This window comes from Coffea arabica, chromosome 7c (genome assembly GCF_036785885.1).
Source record: "Coffea arabica cultivar ET-39 chromosome 7c, Coffea Arabica ET-39 HiFi, whole genome shotgun sequence".
Taxonomy (NCBI): Eukaryota; Viridiplantae; Streptophyta; class Magnoliopsida; order Gentianales; family Rubiaceae; genus Coffea; species Coffea arabica.
The window spans coordinates 30,210,725-30,223,726 of NC_092322.1; the positions used below are offsets into that span (position 1 = coordinate 30,210,725).

At 45.0% G+C, this 13,002-nt stretch overlaps 1 protein-coding gene across 1 annotated transcript; it reads right to left on the minus strand.

Moving 5' to 3' along the window:
- Positions 1-6,363: 6,363 nt before the first annotated feature.
- Positions 6,364-10,329, minus strand: LOC140010645 (uncharacterized). Its single transcript, XM_072057952.1, has one exon. The coding sequence runs from the start codon at positions 10,327-10,329 to the stop codon at positions 6,364-6,366; it is 3,966 nt and encodes a 1,321-aa protein (XP_071914053.1).
- Between the last annotated feature and the right edge of the window lie 2,673 nt (positions 10,330-13,002).

The following is a 13,002-nucleotide window of genomic DNA, read 5'->3' on the forward strand; positions in this document are numbered from 1 at the left end:
AAGTTTATACAAAAAGACAGCTATGATATTCATATAACTCACAAAGGAAAACAAAACTTGTATAGTGTGGCGATACTACTCGAGTATGCCAAGCAAGACCTTAAAAGATTAAGTTATAATATTTTCCATGATTCACCAAACTTCTTGACCAAGCCCTTTCCGGCTCGAGTTACACGGTCGGCCAATGGGTTGGGGTGTCTCCTAGAAGTATAAGTGGTCGATGAGACGTCGCTCCAATCGATTTAGAATTGTTTATAGTTCTGAGTTGACATGAGAGGTACTTCCCACCCGAATTGGTGTGGTACATACTATCGCTTAGAGAACTGGGTCGATGAGACATCACTCCAATCGATTTAAAATTGTTTATAGTTCTGAGTCAACATGAGAGGTACCTCCCACCCGAATTGATGTAGTACATACTGTGACGGCCCCACCTCCCCCTAAGGCGAACCAGAGGGTTCGAAGGGCCGCCTGCCCAGCTCTCGCCGGGACTCAGTCGTTCACTACAGTCCTCAAATAAATACAAGATAAATCTCAAATATAACTCAAACGTTCCAACATTTACATATCAAAAGCGAAGCATCCACGCTTCCACTGCGCCACTCTGATCCATGATCCCAATTCTTATACAAGAGGAATTGCACAACAATAAAATCACAACAAGCCTTCCTTCGCCACGAGCCCTGTGGAGGGGAATAAAATATTTTTGGGGTGAGCTAAAAGCTCAGCGAGTAACCAAAAAAATCAGTAATCAAATATATTTCACAGTAGTTCATTTCAATGATGTCATAAATCAAATGATAAGTCCAGAAACAATTACAACATTTACAATACATTAAAATGGAGTATCAATAATTCAAGGAACATTTACAATGGAAAGCGATAGTAACATTCATTAAAAGGATACGGGCTCACATGGAGCTATTCGTTTGTTCGTTCGTTCCCCTGACATTTCCCCTTATTCCTCCAATCGTTTGGAAATACATTTTTTTGTAAGTAGAATCCCTCGTTCATCCTTTTGTTCGTTCATCCCCTTTTCCGGACGTTGATCGGACTCCACCCATCCGACCATTGGCCGGACTCCACCCATCCGGACGTAGCCGGACTACAAGGTAATACTCGAGTATACCAAATTCACCCAGGGTCACCCTATCGCCCGACCGAGTCCGCTTCTGGCTCGAGTCGGTCGGTAACAAAGGGCAGTGGCCAGTTCAGCCAAACGGCTTACATTCATGCGCAACTAGCATTTAATCATTAATCATTGAAAATTTCATATTTATTTAGGTCGAGTGCGATAAAGTACACACTCGCCTAGAAAACTCGTTTTAACAATCATTGAAAGCACTTAACACATTATCAATCAATAATAACAAGCCAATAAATCAAGGAATACAGCAACAAGGAACACTCATATGCAAGCACGCATGATATGCAAGAAAATAGTTCAAAAGTAACTTTGGAAACAGTTTAAAGGTAAATAATGCAAGAAAACAGTTCAAAAGTAACTGTGGAAACAGTTCAAAAGTAAATAATGCAGGAAACGGTTCATAAATAACTTTAGAAATAGTTTGAGGTCACTCACCTCCATGGCTCAGAAACCATCCATCATATATCATTGTCTTGTCCGAATCCAAGCCCTTCAACTCAAACTCAAAGCCATTAAATGCTTTCAAAGATCGGACACCATTTCCCCTACATTTGCTTACTTCTCTAGCCGTCATGGCTTCATGATTTTTCTCATTCAAACACAAAGGTACACACACAACAATAAGTTCATTCAATAGCCATTCAGCAAGCTCCCAGCATTACAAGTACAAGTCAAGCTAGGGAAAAGTCCGGAAATGAAAGTTAAGCTCAAAACCAGAAAAACAGGTTTTGACATCATTTTGCGGTAATGGCACCAAAGGCACTACGATTATCGGATGAAGGTGCAAGACCCACCGTTTCGAAGATAAGAGATAGGGCTACAATATTCCAGAAGGTCACTCAACCCAGTTTCGAGTGTAACAAGGTCACAAATGCAAGATACTACACCAGAATCACAAAAACAGATTCACAGAACGTATTCTAGCGGGAACATCATAAATCAGTCTACCTTAGTCCAAATCCAGAAATTCCAAAACCAGCTGAAAGCTAAGAAACAGGGTTACATTTCATCAGAAGACCTCAACAACCAATTTGGAAGCATTCCTGACCAAAACAACCAATTACAGAAGCAATTCCCAAATTCGGGTAAAACCAGGACAGCAAGGGGAATTCCATTTTTTCACAAGCTACGCTGCTCTGATTGACCTTAAATTTTGTAGGCATCTCTAAAATATCATTCCCTACAACTTTCATGAAGACCACTCAGTCCAGTTCTCACCCTAACTAGGTCACATTTTCCAAAACAACTCCAGATTTTCCAGTTCGAAATTCACTGCGGAAATCAACTAGCAGTCCTGCTTTATTCACTCATATCTCAGCACACACAACTCCAATTCAGGTAATTCCAAAGCCATTTGAAAGCTAAGATACAGGGCTAGAATTCTTAAGAAGACATCAACAACTAAATCAGTAGTATTCTCAGTCAAACTAACCAATTACCAAAGCTGATTATCAATTTCGGACAGAAACAGGGTAGTAGGGTCTTTTTATAGTCTACGTTGCTCCGATTGAGCTGAAATTTTGCAGGCAACTACAAAACATCATTATGTACAACTTTCATGTTTTGTGCTAAGGCCAATTCGGCCTCTAACTATGGGTAACAGAACCGGGCAGAACTGAACCATAAGAAATCTCAATTCTGGAATTTTCTCAAACCACCATAGAAATCACCAAATTTTCCACACAAACCCACAAAAGTGGTATATAAACCATCATTAACCCTTATTAGCATCTTACAACATCAAAAACAACATTTCTACCCAATTGCTATAAGCTTTTACAAGAGTTCAAAGCTGCTTTACCTTCCAAAGGTGGGTTTACAAGGCTGCACTTCAAGAACCAAGTTCATTAGCTTTCTTTTGCTCTAACTCCCAAGCTTATTGGAGGGGTGGCACGAAACCAGAATTTTTTCCTCTTGTTTCTCTCGGTTGTTCCTTTCTTCTTTTCTCCCAAGAGTTGGCCGAGACTCACCTTGTTTCTTTGTCTTTGGTCTTGCTAAGAAGCTTAATACTAAGTCCCTTGGTCAAAGTCCACTACCTTTTTGATTAGCCAATGAAAATTAAGCTTAGGAATATCATGGAACCTTTAGGAAGTCTAGCAACTTGTAATTAACCAAAGTCACACTATGACCCAAATAAATTCACAATCCTACCAATTTATGTAACACCCCGAATATTAGGAGATTGTTTGTAAAGAAGATATTAAAGAGTATTTCTTCGGGTTTGATTTAAAACCTTATTTTATTTTAAAAGACTAGAAACCCTAAATGTTTAATCAAAAACCCTAGTTTACTTGTGACTAACCGGTTTTATTAAATGTCTCACATTTTAATAGAAACCCTAATTTTAATTTCTGAAATTGTAAAACCCTCACGTTTTCTTAAAAATGCTCTTTTATTTGGAAATTATTATTTATTAAAGCTCTACTATCTAATTATTCCATAATAAGTGCAAATGAATCTAGAAAGTAGGGTTTTACTCTTTGTTTTCAAGATTTGAGCAAATTAGGGTTTTAGCGATTTTTCCGCCGGATGAATTTTCGGTACTGGCCAAGGATCAATTTGATGATTAAAAGTGACTTTTAAGTGAGAAATAATATGTGAATAGAAGCAATTATATAAGGTTAGTGAATGGGAAGTAAAAACCCTAGTACGGGTGTGTTTTAAGAAAAACGGCGCGAACCGGCGGGTTCCGCGCACTACCGATTGAACGCACCACTGGACCACCACTTTCTTACCACATGAGCTCATTGATATTTGAGCAAAATATCTTCTTAATTTCCAGCTAAGTCTGACCAAAATTAGAGGCTAAAATAACAAGGATAGGAAAGAGAAAAATGAAAGGTGGTGGTGGCGACAAGTGTCGCCACCCTAGAGTTTCTTGGCCAAGTGATTAACTAACCTTATTAAACCAATTTTCTGGACTTTCCCCTTCATTTCTCCTGCTGCTGGTCGACCAAAAGAGAGAGAGAAAGGGAGAGCAAAAGAAAAAAATTCTTTCTTCTTGAATCTTAGCCAAACCAATTGAGAAAATCCAATTTTAAACCGATTAAAGTGGAGGTTGTGAGTTGGGAAGCTTGAGGAACTAAGAAATTTCTAAGGGGGTGAAGAATCACTCTTCCAAGACTTGCTTTTGAGGTATAAACATCTGATCATGATCCTTGTTGCTTTAATCTTGCTTTAAGATGTTTTTTTTTAGCTTAAGTTTTGGCTTGATTTCATGATTATCCAAGTGGTTGTGATGAATTTTGGGATGAATAAGCAAGCTAGGGTTTCAGAGTTTCTGCCTAAACTTGTTGTGTGGTTGTAAATGTTGTAAATAAGGTTATATAAGGTTGTTTGGTAGTGATTAGAACAAGAAATTTGAGAAAATTCCATTAAATACCAAAAATTCCAGAATCTGGAAAATTTTCCCCAACTTTCTGTCCGGTTTTGTAACCCTATGTTAGAGGCCGAATTGGCCTTAGGTCAAAACATGAAAGTTGTAGAGAATGGTATGTTATAGGTTCCTGTAAAATTTCAGCTAAATCGGAGCAACGTAACATGTGAAAAGACGAAAATACCCTTGCTGTTTTAGGTTACCTTCCAGAATGCCGCGTGGACAGTTCAGTCTATTTGATGGTATTTATTCGCTGTAATCCGTTCAGTTTTAGTCTTGATCCAAAACATGAAATTTTTAGTGCCCTGTCTTAGCTTTCTAACGCCTCAAAGAACACCTTAATCGGACCTTGGTAACCTGAGATATGACCATTCCAGTGCAGTGTGGTTAAATAGCCGACTAGTTGGGTTTTGGTTCTGTAAATTGAGGATTTGACTAGGTTGCATTGGAAACTGGACTAAGTGATCTTCATGAACATTGTAGCCCTGAGTCTTAGCTTCGAAACGGCATAAGTTTCGCCTCAATCCAATAAGCGTAGCCTCGGATGTGTTATTTCCGCAACCATACGTCAAATCTGTCTTTTGCTAGGTTACATTTCCACCCTTATTATCACTTTGATTTTTGTTCTTCTGTTGTGTTGAGCCTATGGAATGGCTAATGAACTGAAATTATATTGTGGATGATGTTGGGTTGGATTGTGTAAGGATTGAAGCCAAAATGGCTGGAAAATTTGGTAAACACAAAGGGCATGCTGCCCGAATTTACACTCGAGGACTAGGAAACTATACTTGTAACGTGAGTAAGGGTTAAGTGATTATCACTCGAACTAGCGAGGACCTTGCTGCTTTGTTATCAAGGGTTATATGTTAGGACTTGGCCGAACTTGTACCCTTGAGAAATGAAATCATGATTGCTCGGAGTATATTTTCCTTGTACTTTCGACTCGCATTGCATTTTCAAGTAAAAATGTTACAAAGTTTTGCTGTTTAAAAAGCGAGCAAGTGTTTCACGACTACTCTCCAAGTGAATTTCAATTTCTTGATCTTTATTGACGAAACGTCTAAGTTTCGAATTCTAGACATGTTTCAAAGTTCTCAAACTGAGTTTATCGCAGATTTGGACTCCGAACCCAGAGTATAACCTGAAAGTGACCAGTAAAGGCACTATATCTTGTGGTGAGTGCTTTCAAATACTGAATTGCACTAGATACTTGAACTTGATACGTGACCAATATGAGTACATGTTATATACGTGAATTGACAGGGCAAGAGTGTACTTTATCGCACTTGCTCTTACGTGATATACTTGTTTATTGATTGCAATTGACTTGATATACTTGATGTGCGCACTTCCTGGAATTCCAGAAACCCTGTGGCGAGTTACTCTAGTCGAGCCGGCAAGGGCTTGGTCGATTGGGTAACGAACCCTGGGTCTCTTGTTTTGTCGAGTGGAGTGATACCTCCTCGGCTAATCGGTATACTCGAGTATTACCACCCATGTTTATTGAGGATTTTGGGCCCAGTAGGGGGTGTGAATGGTGGACGGAGAGTCGTGTAAGTGGTGCTCTACTGGATTGGTTCCTTTACTTGAAAGTTGACGGAGTGTCAACTACTACGTGATCAAGCTCCTGATGATGAATGGAAGTTCGCTCCTGAGGGCCATCCGTATCCTTATGCTTTGGATTTTTTTTTTTTTTTTTTTTTTTTCAAATAAAACCTTTATTAAACCAAAAAACACAAACACAGCGGACCAAACGAAAATAAGGAGTACTTACTCCCTTACAAAGGCCACCAATAAAAAACAAACCTTCCAACAACCAATGCCTGCCAAACTACCCAAACTACCCATCCTCAGATAACCACCGCACCCCTGGCACTCCCAGGGAATCCAGAACTATGGCTGACCTAACACTTGCCGGCAAATATGAACCCTCCTCAAACACATGAGACCCAGTCGCCCCAACCGCTGCAAGCCTATCAGCGGGACCGTTGGCCTCCCGGAAAACATGGGAGATGGTGGCCGGAAAACCCTCCAACAAACGTCTCACCTTCCTTAGAGAGTTACATAGTGGCCACTTCGCAACCGCCCCAGATACCACTAAATGAACCAAAACCTTGGAGTCGACCTCAACCAGCGAAAGAACCAGCCCTCTTTGAACACACAACTGCAACCCCTCCAGAAGCGCCAAGCACTCTGCCTCAAGCACCCCGTGCTCCCCAAACTCCTTATAAAAGGCAAAGATCAATTTCCCTTGATAGTTCCGCACCAGCCCACCACCCATGGCCCTCCCGTTAACCACACTAGCATCTGTATTCAATTTAAACACCCCACAAGGAGGCTTTTCCCAGGCAATCGCCCGAGGGGAACTTCGCCTGGCAGGACCGCTGACCAACCGCCGCCACTCACAATCCTCATCCCCCTTGAAATGAAACCCCTTAAGCTTATTTGCCCTCCCCAACTGTTCTATAAAATTCTCCACATCCCAAATTATCCGGTTGACCTCCCACCGGCCCCCCTGAAACCGCTCGTGGTTCCGAGCCCTCCAAAGAAACCAACACACCACAATTGGCAATATCACCCTAATATGATTCTTGGACGATGTATCGGAAGATAGAAACCAAGCAATGAAAACCGAAGCCATGGTAGAGCAATTTCTCATCTGAAACCCAAACCTACGCGACACCCTCGTCCAAACTTGGGAAGCAATCGGCCCAGTCACAAACACATGCAAGAGATCCTCCTCCTCCCCATAACAACACCCACACCGGGAAGGAATCATCACCCCTCGCGACTTCAACACCACATCCAAAGGAATGAACTTCCTTACCAAGCGCCACGCCAGAAACACCATTTTTGCTGGCAAAGCTGGCTGCCCAAGGAGAGAGTCAACCAAGGATGGACACCTCCGTTGCCGAAGAAACTCCCACGCCGAGTTTACTGAAAAAAGACCCGATGAAGAAGGCACCCAAACCAATCTATCCTTCTGAGAAACCTCAAATGGGATGTCCCTTATCACACCAATAACCGAATCCGGCACCCACTGAGCAAGACGTGCCTCATCCCAACCATCCCTGGTTAGAAATTCAGACACAAGAAAGTGCGGATGCTCCGCACCCACCACCACCTCTTCCAACGGATTATCTAAAGCCCATCGATCCTTCCAGAAGTCCACCAGGCCTTCCCCTATACACCACCTAATCTTCGGCTCCACCACCCCCCTGATCGCCTCAAGGCGGCGCCAAGTCCTTGAAGGCCGCCCAGACGAGGCCTCCAACGGATGACAACCCGAACTGTACTTTGCATGCATGAATTCCGCCCAAATGGAGTCACCACTCCGGAATCGCCACCAAAGCTTAGCCGCAAAAGCCCGAGACATGTCCCTAAACGATCTAAACCCCAGACCCCCTTCCTCTGAAGGAAAACACAGTTTCTCCCATGAGGCCCAATGCATACGCTTCTCCCCCCTTTGATCCCATAAAAAGGAATTACAAATGTTGCCCAAACGGATGAAAACCGCCTTAGGAGGATTCAACACCTGCAGCAAATACATAGGCAACGACGCTAGAACATGTCGAATTAAAACCATCTTCCCCCCAAACGAAAGCAATTTAGTACTCCAGTGTCCAAGATGGCCCCGCATTTTTGCCTCAATACCGTCGAACAACAAACTGAGACACCGCCCTTTATAAATAGGGGCACCCAAATATGTGAAAGGGAACCGAGCTCGAGGAAACCCCAAGACCCTCGTTACCATCTGCTCCTGCTCCTCAGTCGCTCCCGACGCCAAGAAGAAAGCACTCTTATTGACATTCACCCTCTGGCCTGAAGCCTGTTGGTACCCCTCCAAAAACCCCTTGACTGCATTCAGGCAGTCCTCAGAACACCGTGTATAGAGAAGCATATCGTCCGCAAAGGCGAGATAAGGCACCTGAGACCCCGCCGACACAAAAAGCCTTCCCGGCCTACTAAGCAACAAGTGATGCAAGCCACGGCCCAAGAAGTCGGTCACTAACACAAACAGACCCGGTGAAACTGGGTCCCCCTGGCGAACACCCCGTGACGACTTGAAAAAACCCGCAGCCTCCCCATTTACCAAAACCGAAAACCAATTATTAGAAACTAACCTAAAGAAAATATCCACCACCCGCTCCTGAAACCCAAATTGCCTCAACATAAACAACAGAAACGACCACTCCACTCTGTCATAAGCCTTCTCCATATCCAACTTAAGCATGATGTTCGGATGCCGCAAGCGCCTGTCTAAATCCATCACTAACTCCTGAGTGAGCAGAATGTTATCCGTTATCCCTCGGCCAGGAACGAAACCTGTCTGCCACGGGGAGACAAGCGACGGGAGCACCCTCCCCAACCGGCGAGCAACCACCTTTGAAATAATTTTGGAACAAGTGTTGCACAAACTGATTGGCCTAAAGTCTTTCCAGCACGATGCCCCCGCCACCTTAGGCAGAAGGACAATAGAAGTACTAGTGAAACTCCTAGGCAAACACATACCCTGAAAAAAGGCCTTCACCGCCTCCAGCAAATCCAACTTAATAATCGACCAACACCCTTGATAAAAACCTGCCCCAAAACCATCCGGCCCCGGAGCACTATCCGCCTCCATTCCAAAAATCACCTCTCGCACCTCTTCCATCTCAGGGAGTGCCGCAAGCAACCCATTATCCTCTGCCGACAACTGTGGAACCGTGAAGGGAACCGATGGCGGCTGCCACCCATGTTGCTCAGAAGCAAACAACGAGGAGACGAACTCCACAGCTGAACCCCGAATAGCCTGAATATCCTCCAACCATGTCCCTGCTGCATTCTTAATACGCGATACAAAATTGCAGTTCCGACGCTGCCGATACCGCGAGTGGAAATATGCCGAATTGGCATCCCCCACCTGTAACCACTTGACACCCGCCTTCTGCCTCCAATACTCACATTCGGCTGCCGATTCTCGCGCATACACCGCCTTCGCCTCCTCCAGTGAAGCCCTGGCAGCCGGATCGCGGTTCATATCAAACACCCCCTCACGCTGTTTCATAATGACCTCAGCCTCCTTGACCCTGGAGAAAATATTGCCAAACACCTGAGCATTCCAGACCCGTAGACCAGCCTTCACCAATCTCAATTTATTATAGAACTTTGCCATCCCCTCGCCCTCCACTGCCTTCCCCCATTCCCGCTGAACCACCTCCTGAAACCCAGGATGACCCCGCCACACATTTAGAAATTTAAACGAACGTTTAGGGGGACCCCCATTCTGGCAGCAGATCAACAGAGGCGCATGGTCCGAACGGCCCCTGGCCAGATGGGACACATGCGAGAGATCAAACCCATCCGCCCACTCCCGATTCATCAATGCCCTATCCAAACGCTGCCACACCGTGCCATTCGTCCACGTAAACTCAGCACCATCAAAAGGCACCTCCGACAACCCACAACTTCCAATCGCCTCATTAAACTCTTCCATATTTCTTTGATTAGCCGGGGACCCCCCCACTCGCTCCTGCATGCTGGAAATGACATTAAAATCCCCTGCCACTAACCATGGGCCACACACCTCTCCCGACAATCCCTCCATAGCCGACCACAACTCACGGCGCCCCACCCTGGAACATCTAGCATACACTGCCGACAACTGAAGCGAACAACCCGACGAGAAACCAATATGCATATGAAGTAGTTGTTCAGCGAAATCCCTGAAGCTGAGAGACATGTCATTAAACCAGAAAACCCAAACCTTATTCTGTAATGCACCCCAAGCCTTATCGAACCCCAGTGCCCGACGGACAACCTCCATCTGCGGAGGGTCCGACAAAGGTTCCAGGAGAACAAGTAACCGAATTTTATGACCTTTACAAATGTTATTTAAATATCTAATGGAGTCCCTGCGAGACGCCCCACGAATATTCCAAACAACCAACCTAATGGGATTTAACATTAGACCGCAAAGAATAATGAGTTCGTGATTGGAGAGGAACCTGATTCAAAAGAGATTTTGCCGCACCTCCCCTTTGTCTCACCCCTCGCCTGCCCGGCTCCAAGAACTGGTGCTGCGCATCCCCCTGCACCGCTCCCCGCCGCGGACCTCCAGTGTCGACCGGCCCGTCAGGCAGCCTGTGATGCAGCACTATCTGGAAATTCCTTAGTTGCTCCCATGGCACGACCTCCCCTGGAACGTCGCCATCCGAGAGTTGCCGCCTATGTCTCTTGCCTGCCGCCCTGGCAATGCCTGCCGAACTTGAAGGAATGCGCTCAAAATCCTGAACCTCCATATCTGAAAGCGACTGAAGAATGCCGAAGGAATTCCGTGTCTCCTCCTCCAACACAGCAACCTGCACACTGTCCCCCCCCAGCCGGCCACAAGCCTCCTCCATGCCTGCCCTGCCCGGAGACAATGGGCATACAATCACACCGCCCGAAACACAGTTCTCCCCAGCACCCACCTCCACCCCCATCCCCAACTCACCGCCCATCAGGGCCGGCGTCTCCGTCTCCTCCACCAGAATCGAGGAGCCCGGATCCTCAGTTCCCGTTTCCTTTGTAGAGACATCCACCTCCCGCTCCAACTCCCTCCCCGCCTCCTGTTCCCCTGGAAAATACTCCTGTTTATCATCGACCCGTAACCCGTCGCTGTCATGTCCCAGATCTGCAGGCCCCCCAGGGCACTGCAGCGCCCCACCCAACAACAACTTATCACCAATACCCGACAGATCGTTAGCCCCCTTTGGCCTAAACACTGCCGCGGCTTTCCCTACCTCCCGGACCTCCCTCTTCTCCATTTTAAGTGCTGGATGTTTCCTAAAGCACTCCCCATCGTCATGTCCAAACCGATGACAAAACCCGCAGAATTTTGGCCAACTCTCATACACCACCTCCTGCCAAAAACCCTCCTGCTCCTCCCCAATCCACACCCGTTTGGGTGGCAATTTGGAGACATCCATCTCAATCAATACTCTCGCTACGGACGGCCGCCTGAGAGACAACGTCGCCGAATCAATCTTCAGACATCTGCCCAGCATCCCAGCCAGTTTAGCGATGTACACTGCATTGAACAAAGGCAACGGCAGGAACGGCAGGGACACCCACACTGGTGCAAACCTAGAATCCTGGTTCGCTTTAAAATCCAGTGTCCACTTCGAAATCAGCATTTGCGCCCCTTTCACGAACCAGGACCGTCGAACAAAAAGGCGTGTAAAATCCTCCTCTAACGATGGTCTGATCAGAACATGATTCAAATCCAACAGACCAACTTCACAATCCCCTTTGAGCCCCAGCGACACAAAGAAACCGCGAATCACTTCCATAGGCGGCCTACGAAAAGGAAAACGACCCACCAAAGCATTCTGGAATGGGGATGAAAGCAAGGTCATCTCCTGATGGGATAACCTCAGCGCAGGCTCTCCTCGATGAGTCGAACACCACCCCAGATCCGGCACTGCCTCCCCCTCCCTCCGCGAACCCGCGAGCGCATCGACAAAAGACTTACCCACTGCCGCTCCTCCAAGAGGATCCCCAGTGGCCGGCGGCGGCCACGACGGCCCCGCCATGCACCAACTAGAATTAGGGTTATTCTATTTTTGGTAACGTACCATGCATAAGAGAGCCTTCAGGTTCATCCAAAAATTGGGTTAGAGATCCACCGAAGTGGGTGGGTACAGTTGTCAGAAACAAGGAAAGTTCCTTATGCTTTGGATTGATTATTGCTTATTGGATTATTGTTGATTTTGAAAAACTTTTACACTCGCTCATTTTGAGATTTCTACTTGACGTGTTATTGCTCACATTTATGAACTCTTCATGCTCCTTACTTTGCTATATCGAAAACTTGTACTTATAAATAATGGTCAATTTGCTATTTGGAACCTCACTGGGCTTTTAGCTCATACCACGTTATTTGTTTTCCTTACAGGGGTACGAGCGAGGCGTGAGATATGTAAAGACTAGCGTAGTCTAGTTGTTTGACTTTTGACTTTTGACTTGTACTCGCGCTATTCCTCGAATGGAACATTTTGTATTTGGATTGTATACGTTTTGAACTAGTTTAAGTATATCGAGACTTTGTACCCTGATCTCTATCAATGTAAATTATAAGTTTGAATTGTGGATGTTATTTATGGTCCATGGATGTGTGCACGTGATTTGAGTGAGTGAGTTCTGGCGAGAGCTGGGCAGGCGGTCCGCCAAACCCTTTGGTACGCCTCAGGGGGAGGTGGGGTCGTCACAATTTACTCCACAATTTACATACTTGATATATTCCAAAAACCTAATTACACCTCAATTACTCCACTAATCACCCAATCACTATAATTACCTATAATAAAATATGTATTGTCATACATAAACTCAATTACATAACAACCTTTTAGTCACAAGTAAAACTAGGGTTTTCATTTAAATTTAAAGTGCCCAATTAAAAAAAAACAATGTGTTAAAACAAGACAAAAGAAAGAAATCAAAATTTTAAAAACAA

What these genes read in the sequence shown, in the direction of transcription:
- LOC140010645 (XM_072057952.1), bottom strand. Translation starts at nt 10,329, where the DNA reads ATGGAGGTTGTCCGTCGGGCACTGGGGTTCGATAAGGCTTGGGGTGCA.